Source organism: Peromyscus eremicus, chromosome 17 (genome assembly GCF_949786415.1).
Source record: "Peromyscus eremicus chromosome 17, PerEre_H2_v1, whole genome shotgun sequence".
Taxonomy (NCBI): Eukaryota; Metazoa; Chordata; class Mammalia; order Rodentia; family Cricetidae; genus Peromyscus; species Peromyscus eremicus.
In genome coordinates this window covers 8,684,399-8,706,479 of record NC_081433.1, presented here as the reverse complement: position 1 = coordinate 8,706,479, position 22,081 = coordinate 8,684,399, and the positions used below count along the sequence as shown (strand labels likewise).

Here is a 22,081-nt window from a genome sequence, read left to right as displayed (position 1 = left end):
ACCACCGCAATGTGGCTTTTGGGTTAAGGCATGGGCGTGTGCACAGGTGCACACTCGCACATGTGTGTAGGCCCAAGGTTGATGTTGGGTATCTTCCTTGATCACTAATACACTGAGGTGAGGTCGTTCAATTGAACCCAGAGCATGCTGATTTGGCTAATCTTACTGGCCAGCTTGCTCTGTAGAGTCCTTATCTCCAATCCCTTCACCCCTACCCCACCTCTGCCACTGGCCATATAGCTCAGGACACATGCCCATCTAGTTTTTTTTACATGGATGCTAGGAATCAGAACACCCACTGATTATCCAGAGTCACCTCCTCAGCCCTCCTGTCCTTATTACTTGTAAGTGTGGCCCTGTGACATCTGAGACTGTGTGCTCAGTGCATAAGAGGCACCCAGTGAGATCGCATTTGAAGGGAACAGCAGTGTTTTCAAAGACCCACTATTGGGGACAGTAGAGCTTCATGACCTGAAGACACCATCACTTCATTTACACAGTAAGGATGTTTCAGGGACCAGAGTTGTCTCTGAGAGAATGCAGCTTTACCTTAAGGATAAGAATAGCCCTGTGGCCAGGTGGTGGTGGTGCCCGCCTTTAATCCCAGCACTGGGGAGGCAGAGGCAGGTGGATCTCTGTGAGTTTGAGGCCAGCCTGGGCTACAGAGTGAGTTCCAGGACAGGCTCCCAGGCTACACAGAGAAACCCTGTTTCGAAAAACCAAAAAAAAAGCCCTGTGAATGCGCACAGGTGTATGGCTTTTAAAAGCCAGAGTTTGGGTTGTTGTTACTGTTTTTAAGGAGCAGGTGGGAAAAGTGTTAGCTTGTCACAATCTAGTGTCTGTTTGTCTCTGATCTTTAGGGAAAATACACAAAGCATTTGATTAGAAAAAAAGTTTTGGATTATTCTTTGAACCTGTGACAGGGAAAACGATTTGTTGGTTCAAATGCCTGGTTGGCCACATAATCACATGGATAGTCTCTCTTCTTAATTCTGATGATGTTCGGCAGCTGTCAAAACCTGCAAGAAATTCCAAAAGGTAAACCCTTAACATGTTTGGTTTTTTTTTCCTTGCTGATTATCATACAGAATAAATATCAAGGAGGAAGGGAATGACGTAAAAAAAAAACCTTCACTTCTGGGCAGAGATTGTAGCTCAGTGGCCATATATCATTTTTAATATGTACAATGACTGTAGATTCAATAGCCAGCATCAAAAAGCCAGGCATGTTGGTGCATGCCTTTAATACCAGCCCTAAGAAAGTAGAGGCAGGCAGATCTCTGGGAATTCAAGGCCAGCCTGGTCTCATCTACACAGTGAGTTCCAGGCTGGCCAAGACTACATGGAGAGACCCTGTCCCAAAAACCAAAATAAACAAATATATATAAACAAACAAGCAAGTAGATTCTAACTTCATATAATGTCACTATTTTTGTTGCTGTTAACCCATGACCAAAGGAACTGGTTATCTTGAGAAGAACTCCTAGCATAAGCAGATGGAAACACAATATTGTAGTTTTTACTAAAGGTTACAAAAGGGGGCGGGGCTGGGAATGGTGACCCATGCTTTTAATATCAGCACTCAGGAGGTGAGTTCAAGGCCAGCCAGGAAGGTACAATGAGAGCTTGTCTAAAAAATAAAATATCCCCATGTAATGTGTAAAGCATAAAGTAAAAGAAGGTTTGTTTGAAGCAAAGGCAATTACAGACACAGAGAATCTATCGTTCTGAACTCAGTGTAAGCTGGAAAGACAGGAAGGGAGAAAAAAGAAACTGTACAAGAGTTTTAACTGTAGATTTCCCCGTGTATTTCTTTGGGCTATCTGTTGACTAGTAGAGAACTGTGTGGAAAGAAGAAGGTCTCAAATTCCTGATTGGACTGGTTATTTCAGACACTTGTGTTGAGTCAGTGTGATTAGGCTGTGGATCCATTTAGATCTTCTGTCCTCTGTAGGTAACAAACGTGCACATGGTACACAGACATGTAGGCTACACACACACACACATAAAATAGAAATTAATTAAAAAAGCCACTCATGGTGGTGCACACATCTGTAAATCCAGCACTTGGGAAAGAAGCCAGATCAGTTCAATGACCTCTTTGGCCATACAGCAAGCTTGAAGCTAGCCAGGAATATACGAGACCGTCTCCACCCACTATCCCCACTCACACACACACAAAAATTCACTGAGATTTAAGTGGTTTAACTAAAAACATCCAGCTGATGAGAAATTCTAGACAAAACCCATAGTATTTGTAAGACAAATATTTGTTCAGGTTTTCTGATGTATGCCCAGAAGACACTGCCTTTCTGCTCATGCCTCACCTCCCAGCAGCTACTACCATTTCTCTGGGTGCTAGATACCCTGTGAGGAGAGGGCACACTCAGCCACGGAAAAACTCAGTCCCGAACTTCATGGAGTTTACTAATTTCACGGACAGGCTAACCCGATAAACAGTGCCCCACAGAAAATAAACACGCTGTTATGGAGGGACACTCCATGAACAAGGGACAAGGGAGACTGTGGGTGAATGGAAACGCTCTGGGGTCTCCTGGACCTAACACTGGGCTGGAGTGCAGCTGCAGGTCCCCATGTTGAGAGGAGGTGCAGTGGCTAATGTTAACTATCTACTTGACAGAACCTAGAATCACCTGAGAGGGGTCCCTGGTGACGCCTGTGAGAGATTATCTTGGTTAGATAACTGAGGTGGGACGGGTCAACAACACTGCTCCCAGGACTTGAGTCTGGACTGCATCAAAAGGATGCTAGCTAGCATCAGCCCTCATCTCTCTGCGCTTCCTGACTGTGGACACATGTGACCAGCTGCCTCACGATCCTGCCCTCACGCCTTCCCCTCTGTGACAGTCTGTATCCTGGAATGGTGAACCAGAATAACCCCTTACGATGCTTGTGTCACAGCAACATATGACTAATCCAGGAGGCTAGAGGTGGGGGATGGGCTCAAAGACTCCCTACTTGCACAGGACTCCTGCTCTGCCAATGTGGCTTCTGCTGAACTCTCTCCTGGTGGCGCCAGAGGAGGCTTTCTCACTGTGTTCTCACCAGCAGAGGGGCCTGTTCTGATCTCTACTTACGCTGTCATCAATCAGTCAAACCACTGTCCTAAGCATATGTGACCTGAATTACTTCCTTACTCCAGTGCAGCCATATTGGATAAGGACTTCCACATATGAATCTAGGCAAAGACAATTCAAGAAAGGCCTGACTTAAAATAGCATGGCTTCTGTCATCTGCCCAGGAGCCCTAAACTACCAGCAGTTAGCAAGAAATGCCTCCAGTCCCCAGACGCCCAAAGTGACACAAGAATCCTCTATCAAGACTGTCGTGCATGGTGGCAGTCCTGTAAAACCTGGACCTCATCATGTAGGGCCATAGCCATTGTGACTCTTCAGAGAGTAATTCATGGCAGACCGCTCTTCACTCATACTGACTGTCCCACACAACTACTGAAAAATGACAATGCCATTATCACTGATGATGCTGTCCCCTTAACAAGTGGACAACTGAGTTTAAACCGTCCAAGACTTGTCCTTTTATGATGTAACATTACTTACATGGCTGTCTGTTCTTAGATGTGTAACAGTGAAGTATTCTGGGAGAAATTCAGAATCTTACAAATGTTCTCTTGATACTAAAATAGGGGTGACAACTTGCAAGAAGTGGCTAGATTTATACCAAAATACAGAGTCTAGCAAAAACTCACCAAGAGACAGTAGACAGCATTTTTCGAAATTTAACTAAACTGACAAGATAAAAAGAATTGAAATTGAATTTACATGTAACCATTAAGAGTAGTGGTTCTCACCCTTCCTAATGTTGTGACCTTTTAATACAGGTCCTTACGTTGTGGTGACCCCCAACCATAAGATTTTCACTGGGTGGTGGTGATGCACACTTTTAATCCCTGCACTCAGGATGCAGAGGCAGGTGGATCTCTGTGAGTTCGAGGCCAGCCTGGTCTATAGAGTGAGTTCCAGGACAGCCAGGGCTACACAGAGAAGCCCTGTCTGGGAAAACAACACAACACAAACAAACAAACATACAAAAGGAAAGTTTATTATCAGTGCTAGGATTAAAGGCATGCACCACCACCACCTGGCCCTTTTGTAGTCTTAATAATCTATTAACACAGAGCAAATGGTTGATCAATTCTCAACTTTTAGCTCTAACATGGCTTTAGTTCCAAAGATAAGAAACAGAAATCCAAAGTGCTTCTGTAGGAATCCCATCCTCTCATAGAAGGCAAACATGCTAACATACTAACACAAGAATTCCGTGATAAAAGACGAAGACAGTAAATTCTTTTCACCAGCGTGGTGTGGAGAAAGCTATGCCCTCCCATCTCGCCTCTTTCTACAGAATCTACCCACACCAGCAGAATTCAGCCCAAGGGCCATACCTACTACAGCTTGGGGACCAAGTGTTTGTCAGTGAAAGGTCCTCGTCCTTGGACACTGGAGACACCTCCTGGCTACTGAGAGCCTGATCCCCCATCAACCCAATCGTCTCTGTCACCAGAGGCACCTCACTGCCGGGAGAATCATGAAGTATGGAGAGATCACTTGGTGAGCACTATTATGTCAGCAGGTAAAAAACTATTTTCAAAGACAGTAAATGTGAAATTTCACAACAGAAGAGAAAACCCCTTTAATCCACTGCCAGATGCCACTTACTGCCAGGCTAAGCAATTGACACTGATAGCTAACTGTTCTCCTTTGTGATGTTTATGTTTAGAATAAAATTATTGATACTATCAAGGAGTCAAAAGGCCAGGACTGAAAACAAGAAATAACAGAAACTTTAGAGAAATACTTTGTTAAGGAATTACTAAAAATCCAAACAGGAGGCCATCTCCTCATAGTTTTATGAATTCAAATGAAAACTGGGAACGTCTCCCCATACATCTATAATTCTCACTGACAGACCTGACAAGCAACTGCTTTAGGGCACAAAGACACCCTAGCCAAAAACAGCAGTCCCTGAGGTCAGCTAGCATTGAAGGAGTGACAGAGGGAGACAGACCCTGTTCCCTGGTAGCTGACAACTTCAGGCAGGGACCCTTCCCAGTGTCCTCTTCATGAAGATGATTTTGTTGTCATGTAGGGGTAGGGTCCTTGTCCAGTGTCCTCTTCATGAGGATAACTTTATTGGTACATCCTGCCAGGAGTTCAGCTTAAGACTCTCTGGCCTGTAAGAACGGAAAAGGCCTGAGGTAGGAAGTGGACACTGGTCTGAATCCCTGAGGCAGATGGGGGGCTCTGGGAGCCAATATGGCTAGCCTCACTCTCAGATGACATCCGCATGTACACATGGAGACTGCAGTCTGATCCTTCTAAACAACACACTGCCAGGCCTCATAGGAACGAAGTACTGTGTCCAAAGCAACCCCAACAGCAGATCGGGATCAATGAGCACACAGTTGGTGAGCACCATTTACAGGTCTCAAATACCCCACTGTTCAAACAGAAGCAGCTGAAAGGCCAGGTGAATGCCTCTCTCCAATAGACCATGGTTATGCTTAGGGTCCCCTAGGTTACAATGACTCCAGGAATCTCTGGGCACTTCTTTTGGCCGGTCTCGAAAGCATTTAAAATGGATGTCACCATAGGACACAGATAATCAATTAATATATATGTTTTTTAAAAGGCCGTCAGCAGTGCCCTGCGCCGTCAATGGATCCAAAGGCAATCAGTGAGTGAAGAGAGCCAGACTCCAAGGTCTCTGGTATGTGGCCATTTGTTCACATTGGTAAAATGCTCAAATCAGAGGCAATTGAGCCACCAGTCCCGGTGAGCATGTGCATGAGGCTGGCTCGGAAGTACAGTGCCACTCAATACCTGTTCCAGGGAAGTTATCCTCGGAAAGCCATCCCTTTGCTAGCATCCTAAATGGAAGCTACAGCTAAAGATTAAGATGTTAACTACTAAATAATCTTCCTTTAGAAACATTTCGAGAACCAGAACACTGGCTACCTCCAGAGAACTTCAGAACATGTAAGGAAGACTCACTGTTAGCCTTCAGTTCTGTATGTCAGCTCACACAGAGCATGCAAACTGATGTGAGGTTAACTTACAGTGAAGAAGTCCACACCTGTCTGAGGAGACTGTAGGTACTAGCCCCAGGACACTGAGTTTGATTGAGATGTTCTGGCCACAAGACAAGACCCCACTGTCCACCACCTTACCATCCTTCCTTTCCCTTGCCATAAAAGACCTCTGTCCCTGAGTTCCCTAAGACAGGCTTTGGGGGTGGTGCCCCTGGTCTCCCAGCATGGCAGTCCTCTGTTAATCTGACTCTTTTCCCCTCAGCTCTTGGCTCCCAAACATTGGCTTTCCAGTGACGAGCAATCTAAACATGGACCCAGTGGCATTAACCCTCTCAATGGGTCTCTGGGAGCACGTGACCAAACAGAAGTGACCGTCACACTTCTGAAAAAAACATCTCTTCACCGGGCTCAAGGGAACCTCGCGGCCGTCTTCACACTCAGGCAGAACTGCCTCACGGGCTCTGAGACTATTTATTAGTCAATGACATCCAAGAGAGCTCCACAAGATGCTGTTTCCCTTATTATCTTAAAGCTACATTTTACAATATTAATCTCAAGTAAATGATTTATGCTAAACAATTTTTCCTGGTAAATAGAAGCTTGATTCTTTAAAAAGATGACAGTATGTTTTATTCTGAATTTAAGTTCAGTGTACCCCAGGAGAGCAAGAATACTCTAGAAGAAATGGACTTTCAAAGTCAGCCCCCATGGGCGTGTGAGCTGACAGAGTGCAGCCCTGGACCTCTACACACCTAGGCAGATTTCTCTTGTCTCCTTTTATTTGGGGAAAGTCGTTATGAGACTTCAGAGGCACACTGCGTACTCTTGGCACGTATCGACAGGGAAGACGGGCCCAGGGGACTACAGAACCTTGTTCCCCAGGCGCTCCTTTCTTAGGCCCAGGCTGTCACACTCCTGTCCCTTGCTCGTTCTCTCTGCCCTGTCCACAGGGACACCCCCATCCTGGCTCCCTTTCTTCCCTCTATCCTGGGTAAAGGCTTTCCCCCACTTGGGTTCGTCTTCGGTCCTCCTGGAAAACCTGGCAAACTCAGAGTGACTGTTGTGCTTTCTGCAACCATCTGGGTGACATCTTGGAGTTTCAGGTTCTTTCTCTCGAAATCTTTTGTCCCTTTGCTCTTTATCACTGCCATCCTGTAACCTGTGAGTCAATACAAACGGTCAATAACTAACTGTAGGTAGATGGCTGATTATCTGTCTCCCTTCTAGACTCTGAATGGGGTGCACAGGACCTGAGCCCATCATTACAGGGGTGCACAGGACCTGATCCCATCACTACAGGGGTGCACAGGACCTGATCCCATCACTACAGGGGTGCACAGGGCCTGATCCCATCATTACAGGGGTGCACAGGAGCTGAGCCCATCACTACAGGGGTGCACAGGACCTGAGCCCATCACTACAGGGGTGTACAGGACCTGATCCCATCATTACAGGGGTGCACAGGGCCTGATCCCATCATTACAGGGGTGCACAGGAGCTGAGCCCATCACTACAGGGGTGCACAGGACCTGAGCCCAGCACTACAGGGGTGCACAGGACCTGAGCCCATCACTACAGGGGTGCACAGGACCTGATCCCATCATTACAGGGGTGCACAAGAGCTGAGCCCATCACTACAGGGGTGCACAGGACCTGATCCCATCATTACAGGGGTGCACAAGAGCTGAGCCCATCACTACAGGGGTGCACAGGACCTGATCCCATCATTACAGGGGTGCACAGGACCTGATCCCATCATTACGGGGTGCACAGGACCGGATCCCATCACTACAGGGGTGTACAGGGCCTGATCCCATCATTACAGGGGTGTACAGGAGCTGAGCCCATCATTACAGGGGTGTACAGGGCCTGATCCCATCATTACAGGGGTGCACAGGAGCTGAGCCCATCACTACAGGGGTGCACAGGACCTGATCCCATCACTACAGGGGTGTACAGGAGCTGAGCCCATCACTACAGGGGTGTACAGGAGCTGATCCCATCATTACAGGGGTGCACAGGAGCTGAGCCCATCACTACAGGGGTGCACAGGAGCTGATCCCATCATTACAGGGGTACACAGGACCTGATCCCATCATTACAGGAGTGAACAGGGCCTGATCCCATCATTACAGGAGTGTATAGGAGCTGATCCCATCATTACAGGGGTGTACAGGGCCTGATCCCATCATTACAGGAGTGTATAGGAGCTGAGCCCATCACTACAGGGGTGCACAGGACCTGAGCCCATCATTACAGGGGTGCACAGGAGCTGAGTCCATCACTACAGGGGTGAGTTAGCAGCAATGGGCTCACAGTAAGCATCTAACAAAGGACATGGAAAGATGGACAAATATCTGCTACTCTATCTGAATGACAAGTATGCAGTGACATAATGCTGAGGTATGCAGACACACTGTCCTAACTCTCCCAAAGTCAATGCGATCCCCACTTTACAGCTTAACTAAACGAGTGACAGTCTAGGTTCCCAGGCGTGCATGCGACACAGCCTCAACAGTTTTATTCTGCTCTAAGCACAGCCGACTGAACTCAGGTTTAATAAGGCCAGGTGACTGACTTAGGCATATCTAAAGGCTAAGTGAATAGTGAGTAAGCACATGGCTACTTGGTTTGGGGTTCTTGAAATCTTTGCTTCCCTGAACCATGGGTACAAGCCACCACCATGTCCCCTCTGTGGCTTATCCACACGGGAGGCATGGGAACAAGTGAGGACTTATGACAACAATAACAGGTACTGCTGTACCATAAACAATGACACTAAAATACTCCAACCCGAATCAAAGGGTAGAGATTCCAAGAGTGGCAGAAACCCTAGGTGGGGCAAGCCCGGGTGTGTGCGGCAGGTATGATAGATAGTCAGGGCAGGGGGCTACGCCTGCCAGCTTCACAGCTGAGCTCTTCCCATGAAACCGTGTCATGAGCAGGTAAAGATAGAGGCAAGACCAACAAAAGACAGACCTAAGGAGGGGATTTCACTATTGAAGGCCTACTGCTCCACCACAGAAACAAACAAAACTCCCAAAACTGGCCAGCTCGAAAAGATCGGACTCTGAAATCTGTAGTTGTAGGTAGCTGAGATTTAATCACGGATTAACTGTAGGGGAGCTGGAATAAAAATGTGTGGGAAACCTCAACACACAGAGGGAAGCAACGACCAGGTACAAACCACACAGAAAGAAAGACTCAGAGGCAGACCCTGGAGACATACATCCAGGAAGGAAGTCTTATGGAGGAAAAGGAAGCCGCTCAAGTGATGTTAAGGAAGCCCCAGAAACTGCTCCTCATTTGAAGAGGCACCCGAGACAGCTGACTCGATGCTTACTAACTCCTGGCATGGTCAGCAGAAACAAACAAGCTAGCATACTCCAGGGGCAATGTGAAGAGCACACAACTTGCATTGATGCTGTGACTCCACACTGGGGCAGGAGGCAGTCACGGGAACAAGAGCATGCTCACCTTTCCCCAGGCGTCTCCTGCAGGCCTTCCACTGGCCGGGCTTCCTGCTTCTCGTCTCCAGGACCAACTGAGTCACCTCTTTCTTTGGGTTTCTCTGTGGTTGCTTCTTCTCCTGTTTCCAGCTTTTTAAGAAGCTGAGAAATTGTAATGTTAATAAAATATTACTCAATGCTATATCATAAAATAAATTGTTAAATAATTAAAAATATATACCAATATTGAGCTCAAATGTTTGAATAGCAAAGGAATTGTTGAAGGCCCAAAAATCAAAAACAAGAACAACTGCCACCCAGCTGTTTTGGGTTTAATACATATGACACTATCAATAAAATCTTTACAATTATGAAAAATGATGTAGGATTGTTAAAATAATGGCATCCAATTTAACAAAAGAACACTATAAAACAAAATGTGTACTACTGATCTGAGGCCAGCTCCCACCTTTTAAAGGGTTCCTATGAGGAGAGGAGAGGAATAAGAAACTTTTAGATAGAAAGATAGCAGAGAGGAGACAGACAGAAACACAGCAATGTTGTGGGAGGGCCTGGATCAAAATCCACTGGCCCCTTCTGTCTCTTCAAAAGGGCTTTTTATAACAATGCTAAGGGGCAGGGCAAAAGATCTCCCCCTTGCTAGATCAAAGCATACCACACAGCCAAGTGCAGACCCTTCCAAACACCTGGTAACCACACCTGTGGTCCAATCATTCCCCTATGGAGTTCTGCTGGGTAAAGCAAGCTCAGATCTCACTAGGAAACCTCTGGGGGTCTCCACGGTGATCCAATTTTGATTTACATGTTAGTACACACATACCCTGCTAATGGAGCCTAATTCTGAGCAACACTCTATTAGGTAGTTTTGTCCTTGTGCCAACATTAAAGTGTCCTTACATGAAGTCACTATACAAGTTAATCTCATAGTCACTGTTACAGTCTGAGTATTAAATATTCCCAAAAATTCATGTGTTAAACCCTTGGTCTCCAGCTAGAGGTATTATTTTGGAACTAGGTCATTCGAAACAAGCCCTTGGAAGCTCTGTCATGTCCTGCATCTTCCTTCTTTGTCTTCTAATTCTTGTCTATGTGGCAGTGAAAGCCTCCACCACAGGAACCCACAGGCTCTCCTGCTCCTAACTAACCACTGAGCATCTCTCCATCCCCACCCTTTTGTTTTTTGAGACAAATTCTTGCTATCTAACTCAGCCCAGCCTTGAACTGTTGAGCCCCCTGACTCTGTCTCTCAGTGCTAGCAACATAGGCTTATGCTAAAACACCTGGTTTATGTGGTACTGGGATTTAAAATCACAGCTTAACCCACTCTAGGCAAGTACTCTACCAACTGAGTTACACCTCCACCCTTGAGAGTAGCTTTTTGAAGACTATCTCTGCCCATTAGTCTTCTGCTCTTACAGCTTTGGTCAGGTTCCCTGACTTCACTGCTACTATGATACTATGCAATTTTAAAAACAACAGATATCATGGGGCTGGAGAACTGGCTCAGTGGTTAAGAGCACTTGTTGCTCTTGAAGAGGACCTGGATTAGGTGCTAACACCCACATGTGGCTCCTCCAGCTCCAGGGCATCCAATGTTCTCTTCTGGCCTCTGCAGTTACCAGGCACTATGTAGTACGTACACACAGACTTTGCTAACCATAGACATGTTCCTTAGGTATTAAAAGTAACAGTTAATGATAGTTGATACTTTCTTTATATTGTACAGTTCTTCAGAACCCTAATAAGTACCTTAAATCTTCCGTGGAGTAAGGTGAAACCATGCCGGGCTGAAATCTCAGTTTAAAAAAGTCCTAAGAAGGGTTGACTCCAATGCTGACCAATATCGAGGAGAGAAATCTCTTCAATCAGTGTGAATGAATGCATCAGTCATGGGAAAACCTGGACATGAGGGTGAAAGCGACGGGGGCTGCCTAGTGCTGAGCCTTGGGTGTGAGTCTGAGTTCTGAGCTGCTGAGGCAGGACAGGGAGAAGCCCTGCAGGAAGTTCTCAGGAGACTCTAAGGCAGGGACCCTTTGGGTGCCGTGACCCCCACTCCACACTGGGAGGCCAGAGCCTCACGCCTTCCACAGCTTCAGCACACGCGGGCTGTGTGAGGACGCCGGAGCCTAGGGGAACGTCTGAGGCCACTGTTGTAGAGTGGGTATAAAGCACTGATAAAGGGCTGGATTAACTGAAAATGTTTATCATTTTTTAAAGAGTTGAAATACTTAGATGGCCTCATCACTCTAGGAGAACTACACTGTGGGGAAAGAAGAAATGTTTCCCCAATATTACCTTAATCTTCACTTCCTTCTCGGTTCTCTTCTGCTTATCTGCCTCTTTCCTTTTACATCTCTCCTCCTCTCTCCTTTTCCTTTTCTCCTCTTCCCGTAAACGCTTCTTCTCCAGCTCCCTCCTCCTCCGCTCTTCACGCTTTTCTTCTCGAATTCTCTGAAGGTATAGACAAACACGTATGTAGATTTTGTGGATGGAACCAGCGAGCACAGGACAGATAGTCACCGGGTAAAACAACACCTACCTGCTTTTCTAGTTTTCTATTTTTAATATATTCCAAAAGAGGTGTGGTTCTTCTGGCTAAAGAACAAAAATTGTAATACATCACAAATCACTTCTAAATTGAGATTTATTTTAAATACTTGTTTCCAATTTAATATTAAAATAATTAGGGGAAGAATACTATCTCTAAAATTTACACAGGCATGCACTGTACCCAGGGGCACTCTTATTCTATTATGACAAATGTAAGTAATCTGGAGGTACTGATAATTTTGCACATGGTAAGCATGCCATTCTTTTAAGCGTTTTATTAGCATATGTTAATTATAGACAATAATAGGTCATTTTGACATTTTCATACATGTACACAATGCATTTCGATCACATTTACACTCCATGACCAGCCCTTGACCCTCCCACTCCGGCAGTCCCCTTTCTCTTCCCAGCTAACCCCCCGACTTCCACGGTCTACCTTCCGTGTTGTGGTGTGGTGACCCAGGGAGTTTAACTAGGCTGTTTATAGGACTACAGGTAAGTGGTTATTTACGGGGGCACCGGTGTCAGTGAAGAAAAAGACACAAGATTCTTTTTTCTTCAAGTAGTCATTAATATTGCTCACATAGTTGGCAAAAAAAGTAGTATGTGTGTAATAATCTTAAGCTTCTCAAATGTTACTAACATCTTTTTATACTTCTGAAGAATCATAAATAGCATTTATATACTTACTTTGATGCTATGCAAATTGCCAGTTTTTGCTTTTCCAGTTTTTAGTGTTTTTCTTTTAATGTTTATTTAGTTTCACTCTATCTGTATGAGTGTTTGTCTGCATGTATGTCTATGTACCATGTTTATGCCTGGTGCCTGTGGAGGTCAGAACAGGATGTCAGATTCCCTGGAACTGGTTAGTAATGGTAGTGAGCTGCCATGTGGGTACTGGGAACTGCTGGGGTCCTCTGCAGAAGCAACAAGTGCTCTTAACCACCCAGCCATTTCTCCAGCCCCAACAACACAGAGCCTTTAATACATGCCAATCTAATTCAAAAATCCAAAATCTGAAATGCCTTCAACCAAAGTTTTGAGCACTGACATAATGACACAGTGGAAAAGTCTACATGTGATGAGATATGTCAGTCAGAGATGCATTACAAATGTATAAAACTGCCTTTGCACTATGTGCTTAAAATACACAGAAAACACAATTTTATCTTTAGACTTGTGTCCCATCTCCACAATATTTTATTACATATATACAAACATTCCAAAGTCCCAAACAGAACATTTCTGGTCCTTATCATTTCAGATATTCAATCTTTTTTATACTCAGTAAAACCAGAATAATGTGACATTAACTCCAAATACTAAAGCTTAGAAAATGATCCCTTACAGCACTGCTGACCAACAAAAGCACCCATTGCACTTGTCTAAAGAACATACCTTAACATCACTTCTCCTACTCCTCATCCCTTATATCTGATTGGTATGTCAGGTGCCCCAGCATGTTACAGGCCTACAGGTGTCTGTCACCAGAGGGACCAGCTCCAAAAGGGAGGAGTTCCATGACCTCCACATGTAAGGACATGGTGAGAAGGTGGGAATCGTCTGGGTCTGTGAAGAATCCTTGGATACACCTGAGAGTTGGCATGACATTTCCAGAATTGTGAGGTCCAGGAACTAGTAGAAATCTGTGAGAAAGCCACTAGACGTGGGCCCCTAATTCAAACCAAGGACTTCTGATACCCTGACTTGACAGATCAAATGGTACTCAGCCTCGAGAGTGGACATGGTCAGAGGCCCACACTTTATGGTAGGTGCTGTGGCCATGGAAGTAACCAATCTGGCAGAAATGAATTCATTTCAAAGAGATACTTTGGCTGTCAGACTAACAAAACAGTGGATCCCAAGATAAAGTTTAGTAACATGGATACACTTTCCTCCTCCTTCCCTAATTACTGTATCACAAAATTTTACAAGGCTCAAGGAGGTGATGAGGTTTGCTGAGGTTATGAAGTGCCAAGTCTCAGAGCTAATCCTAGGTACGTCCATTCCAAAGACCTCCTGCCAACGAGAGTTTATTATAATCTTATTCAAACCTTATTTGTTAGGCTTGTTCACGAGACTCCGCAAAAGGTTAAAAGCTAAGAAAATATTGGCAACTCCTATTAATGACGTGGTGAAGATTCAAACTGAGAAGCAGAGCAGCAACTACAGCAGCCTCCAGAGTCCATGTCTGAGGTGAGTGAACCGCTCGCCTGGGGGCTAAGAGTCAGCCTGGCATTTGTGTCAATATGTAAGTACTACTGGCAATATAACGCCTGGGGGCTAAGAGTCAGCCTGGCATTTGTGTCAATATGTAAGTACTACTGGCGATATAACGGGCACCAAGATGACAAGGACAGAGGCCCTCTGCAGGGACAGAGCTAGATCTGACCCACAAAACGATGTCTCAAAAGTGGCCTGTAGTGACAGACCCTGTAACAAGAAACACTTAAACAGACCAAGAAAGATGGAGGAGGGGGCTGGAAGGTGAGTTTTAAAAATACCTAATTTGCCTTTTCTAACTTTGCAAGTATAACAAGTTTTGAAATCAGATCTCGATTTTTGCCCCCAAAGTATCTTTCTCCACCTTCTCTATGTATATATTATATATGTACATATTACATATGCAAATATATATATAACTAGCCATCTGCTCGTCTTAGATCTCTGGTCCTTAGCTCTCTCTACCCCTTAGCCCCCTCACTAATCTGTCTACCATCCCCTCCTCCCCCAATATTTCACCTCTAAAACATACGCTCAGCATAATACAACAGCCTTTCCCGGGGAGCAAGAGCCATCAGCCAGTCCCCTGCTTCTTTCTGGCATTCCCCACCCACTGTGGACAGAGCAATGATCCACTCCCTGACAGGAATCCGGGTCTCCAGTCTCAACACTAGGGTTTCTTACATCTCTCAATTATACGAGCTTACACTCTGTTCCTATAGCTCCAGACTCTGTGGTCTGTTCATTCACTAGATACTCAATTTCTACTGTCTCTTTCCTGTAACTACAAAGATGACAATGTATTTCAACCATGGGAGTGGGGGAGGAAACTGAGCAGGGAATTCATGTAAAGACTAACGAACCAATTATACCTGAGATGTTATACAAGTCTTGACAGGTGAACAGAACACATAAGGGGTGCCAGGCCTCAAGAAAAGGGTTTTGTTTTGTTTTTTTAAAATCTTTTTTTTTTTTGAATGTGTATGGGTGTTCTGTCTGCATGCATGTCTGTGTACCATGTGTGTGCAGTGCCCACAGAGGCCAGAAGAAGGCACTGGATCCTCTGGTACTGCAGTTATAGATGGCTGTAAGGGGCTGGGAATCCAACCGGGGTCCTTTGGAAGAGCAACTGATGCTCTTAACCTCCGAGCCATCCCTCCAGCCCCTTGAGAAGAGGTTTTTGATCCTGAGACTAGTCGGAAATGGAACATTCAGGTGTGTTTGAGACTAAACCGGGTGTGCCTGGTGAAAATAAAGGTGTTCCACGTCTGCACGTGCATTTTCTGGGGCCTATTCCAGGAGACAAACATTTCTAACCACCCCACTCTGAGAGGAAGCGTGAATGGAGTTCAAGCAGACCCTGGCTGCTGGCTGCGCTTATTCACTGACTGACTGCTTAGCTTCCTTGGAAGGCTTGCTACTCTGCCGAAGCAGCAAAGCAGGTTCATTTCTGAGCAAAACGTCTTGTCTCCAGAGGCTCCCAAGGTACTCTCACGGCTGCTGACAGTCAGCACTGTGACAAAAGCTCCTCTCTGACCCAGCCAAGAGCACACATTTGTCTTTGGAAGTGTCGTCATTTTAAATACAACCGCTAAACACATCGCGTTTATCAACAAAGGCTCAAAAGTATTTCCCTGCCCTATCACTCTTTTGTCGAAAGTAGAAAATACTGTTTCTATCAAGCCTGTAACAGAAAGAAATTTCACCCTCATCCATTAATAAGCATCTCAATAAAGAAATGAGCAAACAGACCGAGGAGCTCTCTTGTCCTCACTTCGATCTCTCCCAGAAGTGTCTCAGGACTAGCACTGGTTTTTTCTTCCTCCAAACTGTATGTTTCCAGAAACTGTTTATATTCTGGATCTGTAAATTTAAAACAGAATGGATGAAATGAATCAATGAATGAATGAATGAGTACACCCCCCCTCTCCAACTGCAGGCAATGTTTGATCAGCACATTTCATCTGTGGGTTTATAATTCTGCTCAGAAAAGGGCTCACCATCTTCAATGCTTCCAGTCTTGGCATCTTTCTTCTTCAGCTTCTTTTTGGCAATCTTCTGGAAGGGAGCAAACTCCACCACCGCAGGATACTCCAGGCCTTTTATGGAGACAGAGTCCAAAGATGACCGTGAAACTACTATATTCACTTTGGAAAACAATGATCTAACATACATGGAGTCGAAGGATGATGTCATCAAGGTAACTGCTTCGGGAAGAGCAGGAGGCAAAGAAACAACACTTTGACATGACATGGCCCTGAGGACTCACTCACAACCTCAAACCGCTCCCTTAAAAAGGGAGAAAACCCAGCTACTCCATATTACTTCCAAATAATTTATGAAGGAAGTATCACCACTCAGTTATTGTTGCTGTTGTTGTTTTGGGTTTTTGTTGTTGTTATAATCAACTATTTTAACTTTAAGATGTTATGGGCTAGAGAGCTCAGTGGTTAAAAACATTTGCTGTTCTTACATGGGACCAGGATTTGGTTCTAAGCACCTCACATTAGGTGGCTCACAAACACCTTTAACTCCACGTCCAGGGAATCTGATGCCCTCTTTTGGCTTCTGAGGATACCTGCACACACATGGTATATGTACATATACTCAGGCATGGACACATACATACACATAAAATAAAAATAAAATTTAAAAAAGAATTGATGTTAAGATGTCAATTCAACTATTGAACTGTTATAGAGACTCAAGGAAATTACTTTGCTTAAAAGAGACACAGGGCTTTAGGGCTTGGAAACTTCAAGGACATGTACTATGATCTATGTAAGGTTTGTTTCAAACAAAAAGGTGAAAAAGGAAGCAGCAGGAACTGATTTTATTGTTGTATGGGAAGGAAGATGAACATATAAAGAAATGTTCTCATTAATAGACTTTAACCAACACATGGAACCCTCTGCCTCAGAATTAAACCCACTGAGCACTATCATTTTAAAGCTTGTGAGTCATGCACTCCTCTGATGGTAAAGGTGGAACTTACTTGGAATACGTTTTGGGCTAACCTCAACTGTGCAGAACGAACAAGGGACAAGGAGGGGCTGGGGCTGGCAAGATGGTTTAGTGGGCAGCAGTACTCGTTACCAAGCCTGATGACCTAAGGAAGATCCCTGCGACCCATACCGAAAGCAGAGAACTGACTCTGACAAGCTGCCTTCTGGTCTCCACAATTACAACACGACACAGAAGTGTACATACACACAGAGGAGTGTACATACACACACACAGATACACCAGTGTACACACACACAGAGAAGTGTACACACACATACACACACAGATAACAAGTATATACATACACAGAGGCATATACACACGGGAGTATACACACACAGGGAGTGTACATACACACACATAGAGATGTATACACACAGGAGTGTACGCACACACACACAGAAGTGTACACACACAGAGGAGTGTACATACACACAGAGATGTATACACACAGAAGTGTACATACACACATAGAGACATATACACACAGGAATGTACACACACACACAGAAGTGTACACACACAGGAGTGTACATATACAACCATAGACACACAAGTGTACACACACAGAGGCATATATACACACAGAGGAGTGTACACACACACACACACACACACACACACACAGGCCCTAACCTTTATTGCCAATGAAGATATATCCATCAAAACGATCTCTGAACAGAAGGATGTCATCAGGGTTCCGAAAATTAATGTATGCTCTTGAGTAGAGATGAGGATAGAGACTGAAATATGAGATAACAATAAAAATGTTAGAAAGACTGCAGGACTCCCTTAGTTTTGCCTTATTTATCTTTTATTAATACAGCAAATATTTTTTATGCCAAATAATCACTTCTCAGCTAATTATAACAATCTAGATAATCTTTTTTTGTCTTTGTTTTTTTGAGACAGGGTTTCTCTGTGTAGCCCTGGCTGTCTTGAAACTCACTCCATAGCCCAGGCTGGCCTAGAACTCACAGAGAGCCACCTGCCTCTGCCTCCTGAGTGCTGGGACCAAAGATGTGTGCCACCACTACCCAGCTCCCAATATCCAGCTCCAATCTGGATATTCTTTAGCAAAAAACAAAACAAAACAAAACCAACCATTAACTGAAGCCTTGATTACTCAGGAGCGTCTCTACTGTACATAACTAAGATTAAATTACTAGACTTCAGCCTGGCAGTGGTGATTAGTCCCAGCACTTGGGAGGCAGACGCAGGCAGATCTCTGTGAGTTCAAGGCCAGCCTGGTCTACAGAGTGAGATCCAGGACAGCCAGGGCTACACAGAAAACTCTGTCTCGAAAGACAAACAAATACTAGACTTCAGAAGTCACCCAACGGCCATGAACATTTGGACATTTTTAGTCATTCCTGGTACATCAAGAACAAGAAGAAGACTAATCTTGGCTCTTTCATGGATGAGGATGTAGTACTATGAGGTTCTTTTCAGATGGGTAAGCCAGTTTCAGGTGCGTTGGTACTTAGAAAAAATGAAACCATTCTCTCTCTCAGCCACACTTCTTTTCACAGGTAGGACTCTTCAATTCCACTTCACAGAGACTGTTAAAGGTCAGAGAAGTCTGTTCGTAGGGAGAGTGCAAATTACAAGGAGGGGCTGGGATTGTACCCTGAGTCCCTCCCTGTTGTTTTAACTGTTTTTCTAAACTTCAGCTATCCGAAAACCACCTGTTTAACAACTACTTGTATTTTTATTTGAAGACGATTTTTCTTTTTCTTTTCTCTTTTTACAAAAACAGGTATCCCAAAGGAATTTGCATATGACATAAACGAAAACATAAAAGGATATAAAAATATGGTGAAAAATCCCGAATCTCAATGGCACTGACATCTGCTGGTTAGGCCAGCCCTGCGTTGCTCCAATCAATGCAGACAGAGAACCTGTCTGACTGGGTGGTGCTGCCCACAGGAACACGGTGGCAATTCCACTTCTCCGGGCTCAATTCCTGGTCCTTCACTAGCGAAAACACTCCAGACTCACGTGTATAAGGGATGCACTCTGGTTTCTCTCATCATACAATTTATTAAAAGCTATGTGGAGGGAGGCCTGGAAACACAAAGGACACAACGTGCGGTGTCACCGGCGCACCACGGTCCTGTATATGCCCATCCATAACGGGCGTGCACTGACAGCTGGAAGGGGGACAGATGAAGGGGGACACATGGCAATCCTGGGCGCCTCAGTCCATCACCCGTGTCCCGCGGCAGCCCTCACCTGAGGTCCGCAGCCACCACCTCGAAGTAATCGTGCGCAGGCAGGGGGCGCAGTTGCTCTTCCAGCTGCTCTTTGGTGAGGCCGGGGGGCAGACGCCGGAGGACCACCTGGGATGACCATGGCTCGTCATTTAGATGCTGCCGCCCGCCCGCCCGCCCGCCCGCTCGGCCCACCCAGGCCCCGGGCCCACCGAGACCGACCACCGCTGCTCCCCGACTCTAGCCTGCCTGGGGAGGCGGCGGCTCGCATCCCCATGGGAACGCCGCGGCCAAGGCCCCGCCCCTAAGACACCAGCACACCGCCCCACTCTCCTCAAGCCCCGCCCTCCTCGGGCTCAAAGCCGTGCTCTCGCGAGAACGGCTGGCCCCACCCCGCGGCGTGCCCTGGGCCAGTCTCCCCGCGGGAGGTCCCGAGGCTCCGCCCCCACCTTGCTCAGGGCCGTCCTCTTCTCCTCGCGAGGCTTGCCCGCCCCGCTCTCGCTGAAGGCCGGGGCCGGCGCCACCGCCGACTCCCTCCGCGGCGACTCGCGGCGGAACGGGGCCTCCGGGCCCGACAGTTTCTCCCTCCAGCTGGGAGCCCGCGCAGGAAGGGCCTCACCCAGGCCTCCGGCCCCCTCTTCCGAGCGCATCCCCACCGGCCGCCCGCCCTCCCACCGCCGCCTCCACCGCGAGAACGAAGCCTCGCGAGGACTAGGCAGCCCCTCCCTTGGCATTCGGTGTCCAGCGTCCCCTCCCCGGGCCTGCCGGGGGGAAGGGGCGGTGCCAATGCTGCCCTGCGCCGGGGGTGGGCAGCCGGGCGGGCCCTGAAGGCTGGCGGTGCCCCAAGGTTACCCGTTACCCAAACATCCTCAGCATCCTCCGACAGCGACGACAGGAAATCGATACCGTCACACTGTGCACGGAAAACAAACGCACGTTCCGGATATCCCGTGGGCTGCTGACCTGCGATGTGGACGGCATGCATCCATGATAGTCTGGGACTGGGAGGCCCCAGGAACCATTTCTGGCCCACTCAGTCTCTCCGGGGCAGCACCGAAACTAAGAAACATTTTTCTTCTATAGACCTACAAGCAACAGTTTTCCTATGTGCTCAGATTTTACATACCGTTGGCTGTAGTTTCTAGTTACAGCGCCTTTCTACTGAGAAAATTTCAGAAATATATTTACAGATTGTATTGTGAAGCCTGTATTGATACTGACGCTCTTGAAATGTGACGTTTTAAATAGGCCAAAGACTCAAAAACTGTACAAGGCCTCAAACATCAGCCTTCTATAAAACCCATGAGCAGGAGCAGTCCCCAGTATTTCATGGTTCCAAGGAAGCCTAGGATTCGGAGCCCACTGTTTGAACCTGCTCAGTTTGGAGTAGCCAGTTATGCTGACCAAAAGCTATGCTGGCCTGTTAACCTTATTAGGAAGAAAATGTGTGTTTGAGAGGCTGATAAAAATGTGGAGATGAGTTGTCAGGAAAAAAAACAAAACCCCACACCCAGATGTTAGATTGTACAGAGCTGATGGATAGTAACTTCACAAGTAAACAAAGTTGGATTATAAACTCAGAGCCAAAATTATCAGGCTAGCTTTAGCCCCCTGAACAAAGGCATTGATTGCCCATCTGTGTGTCTGACCTAACACCCTCTTAACTGTCCTGTAAACTGCGGGTTAGTTTGATTAGTTTATATCAACTTGACGCAATCACTCAGTTGAACTGAGGTACTGCTTTCATCAGATTGGCCTATGCAGACAAGTTTCTTGACTAATGACTGATGTGGGAGGGTCCACCCACTGTGGGCAGTTCCACCCAGAGCAGGTTATTGGCTGTAATAAATAAGCCAATAAGCAGGATTCTTCTGTGCTCGCTATTGCAGATCTTGCCTCCAGGTTCCTACTAGAATTTCTGCCCTGACTTCCCCTCAATGATGGATTGTTGACTTAACAGCTGCAAGAGCAAATAAATCTCTCTCTGCCACAAGTTGCTCTTAGTATTTTATCACAGCAACAGAAAACTAGGATAGAAATTGGTCCTAGATAGTGGGGTATTGCTGACAGGCCTGACCATGTTATTTGGAGGATTGTGGAAGTGTTTGGTGCTTGAGGCTGGAAAAGCCACTGAGTACTCAGAGCTTAATGAGTTGTTGTGGGGACATGAAAGATACCAATGAGAAATGCAGGTGATAGAGGCATTCACAAAGTATCACAGGGTCATAAAGACTATCAGGGAAGTGAGTGATGGCGGCACATGCTTTAAATTCCAGCATCAGGGAGGCAGAGGCAGGCGGATCTCTGTGAGTGTGAGGCCAGCCTGGGCTACAGAGCGAGATCCAGGACAGGCTCCAAATGCTACCCAGAGAAACCCTGTCTCAATAAAACTCAGCCCTCTGAAACTATGAGAAATAGCTTTCTTCAGTAAGTTGCCTTAATCATAGAATTTTATCACAGCAACAGAAAGGTAGCTGATACACTCTACTATCTCAGAAACTTCTCAAAAATTGTTTCAAAGTATGAATTTATTGAAAAGGACACAA

At 45.9% G+C, this 22,081-nt stretch overlaps 1 protein-coding gene across 2 annotated transcripts; it reads right to left on the bottom strand.

Moving 5' to 3' along the window:
* Positions 1-838: 838 nt before the first annotated feature.
* Upf3a (UPF3A regulator of nonsense mediated mRNA decay) lies at positions 839-20,209 on the bottom strand. 2 transcript variants are annotated; one of them, XM_059244917.1, is made up of 9 exons: positions 19,985-20,208; positions 19,558-19,664; positions 17,959-18,065; positions 16,317-16,415; positions 16,069-16,179; positions 12,080-12,135; positions 11,836-11,991; positions 9,548-9,681; positions 839-1,019 (listed from the first exon to the last, which is right to left on the bottom strand). In XM_059244917.1, exons 1-9 carry the CDS (start codon positions 20,183-20,185, stop codon positions 1,013-1,015), a joined length of 978 nt encoding a protein of 325 aa, XP_059100900.1. In that variant the 5' UTR covers positions 20,186-20,208; the 3' UTR covers positions 839-1,012. The 2 variants fall into 2 exon arrangements, with proteins under 2 accessions (XP_059100900.1, XP_059100899.1); XM_059244916.1 differs by lacking the exon at positions 839-1,019 and adding an exon at positions 6,675-7,229 and having other exon boundaries at positions 19,985-20,209.
* Between the last annotated feature and the right edge of the window lie 1,872 nt (positions 20,210-22,081).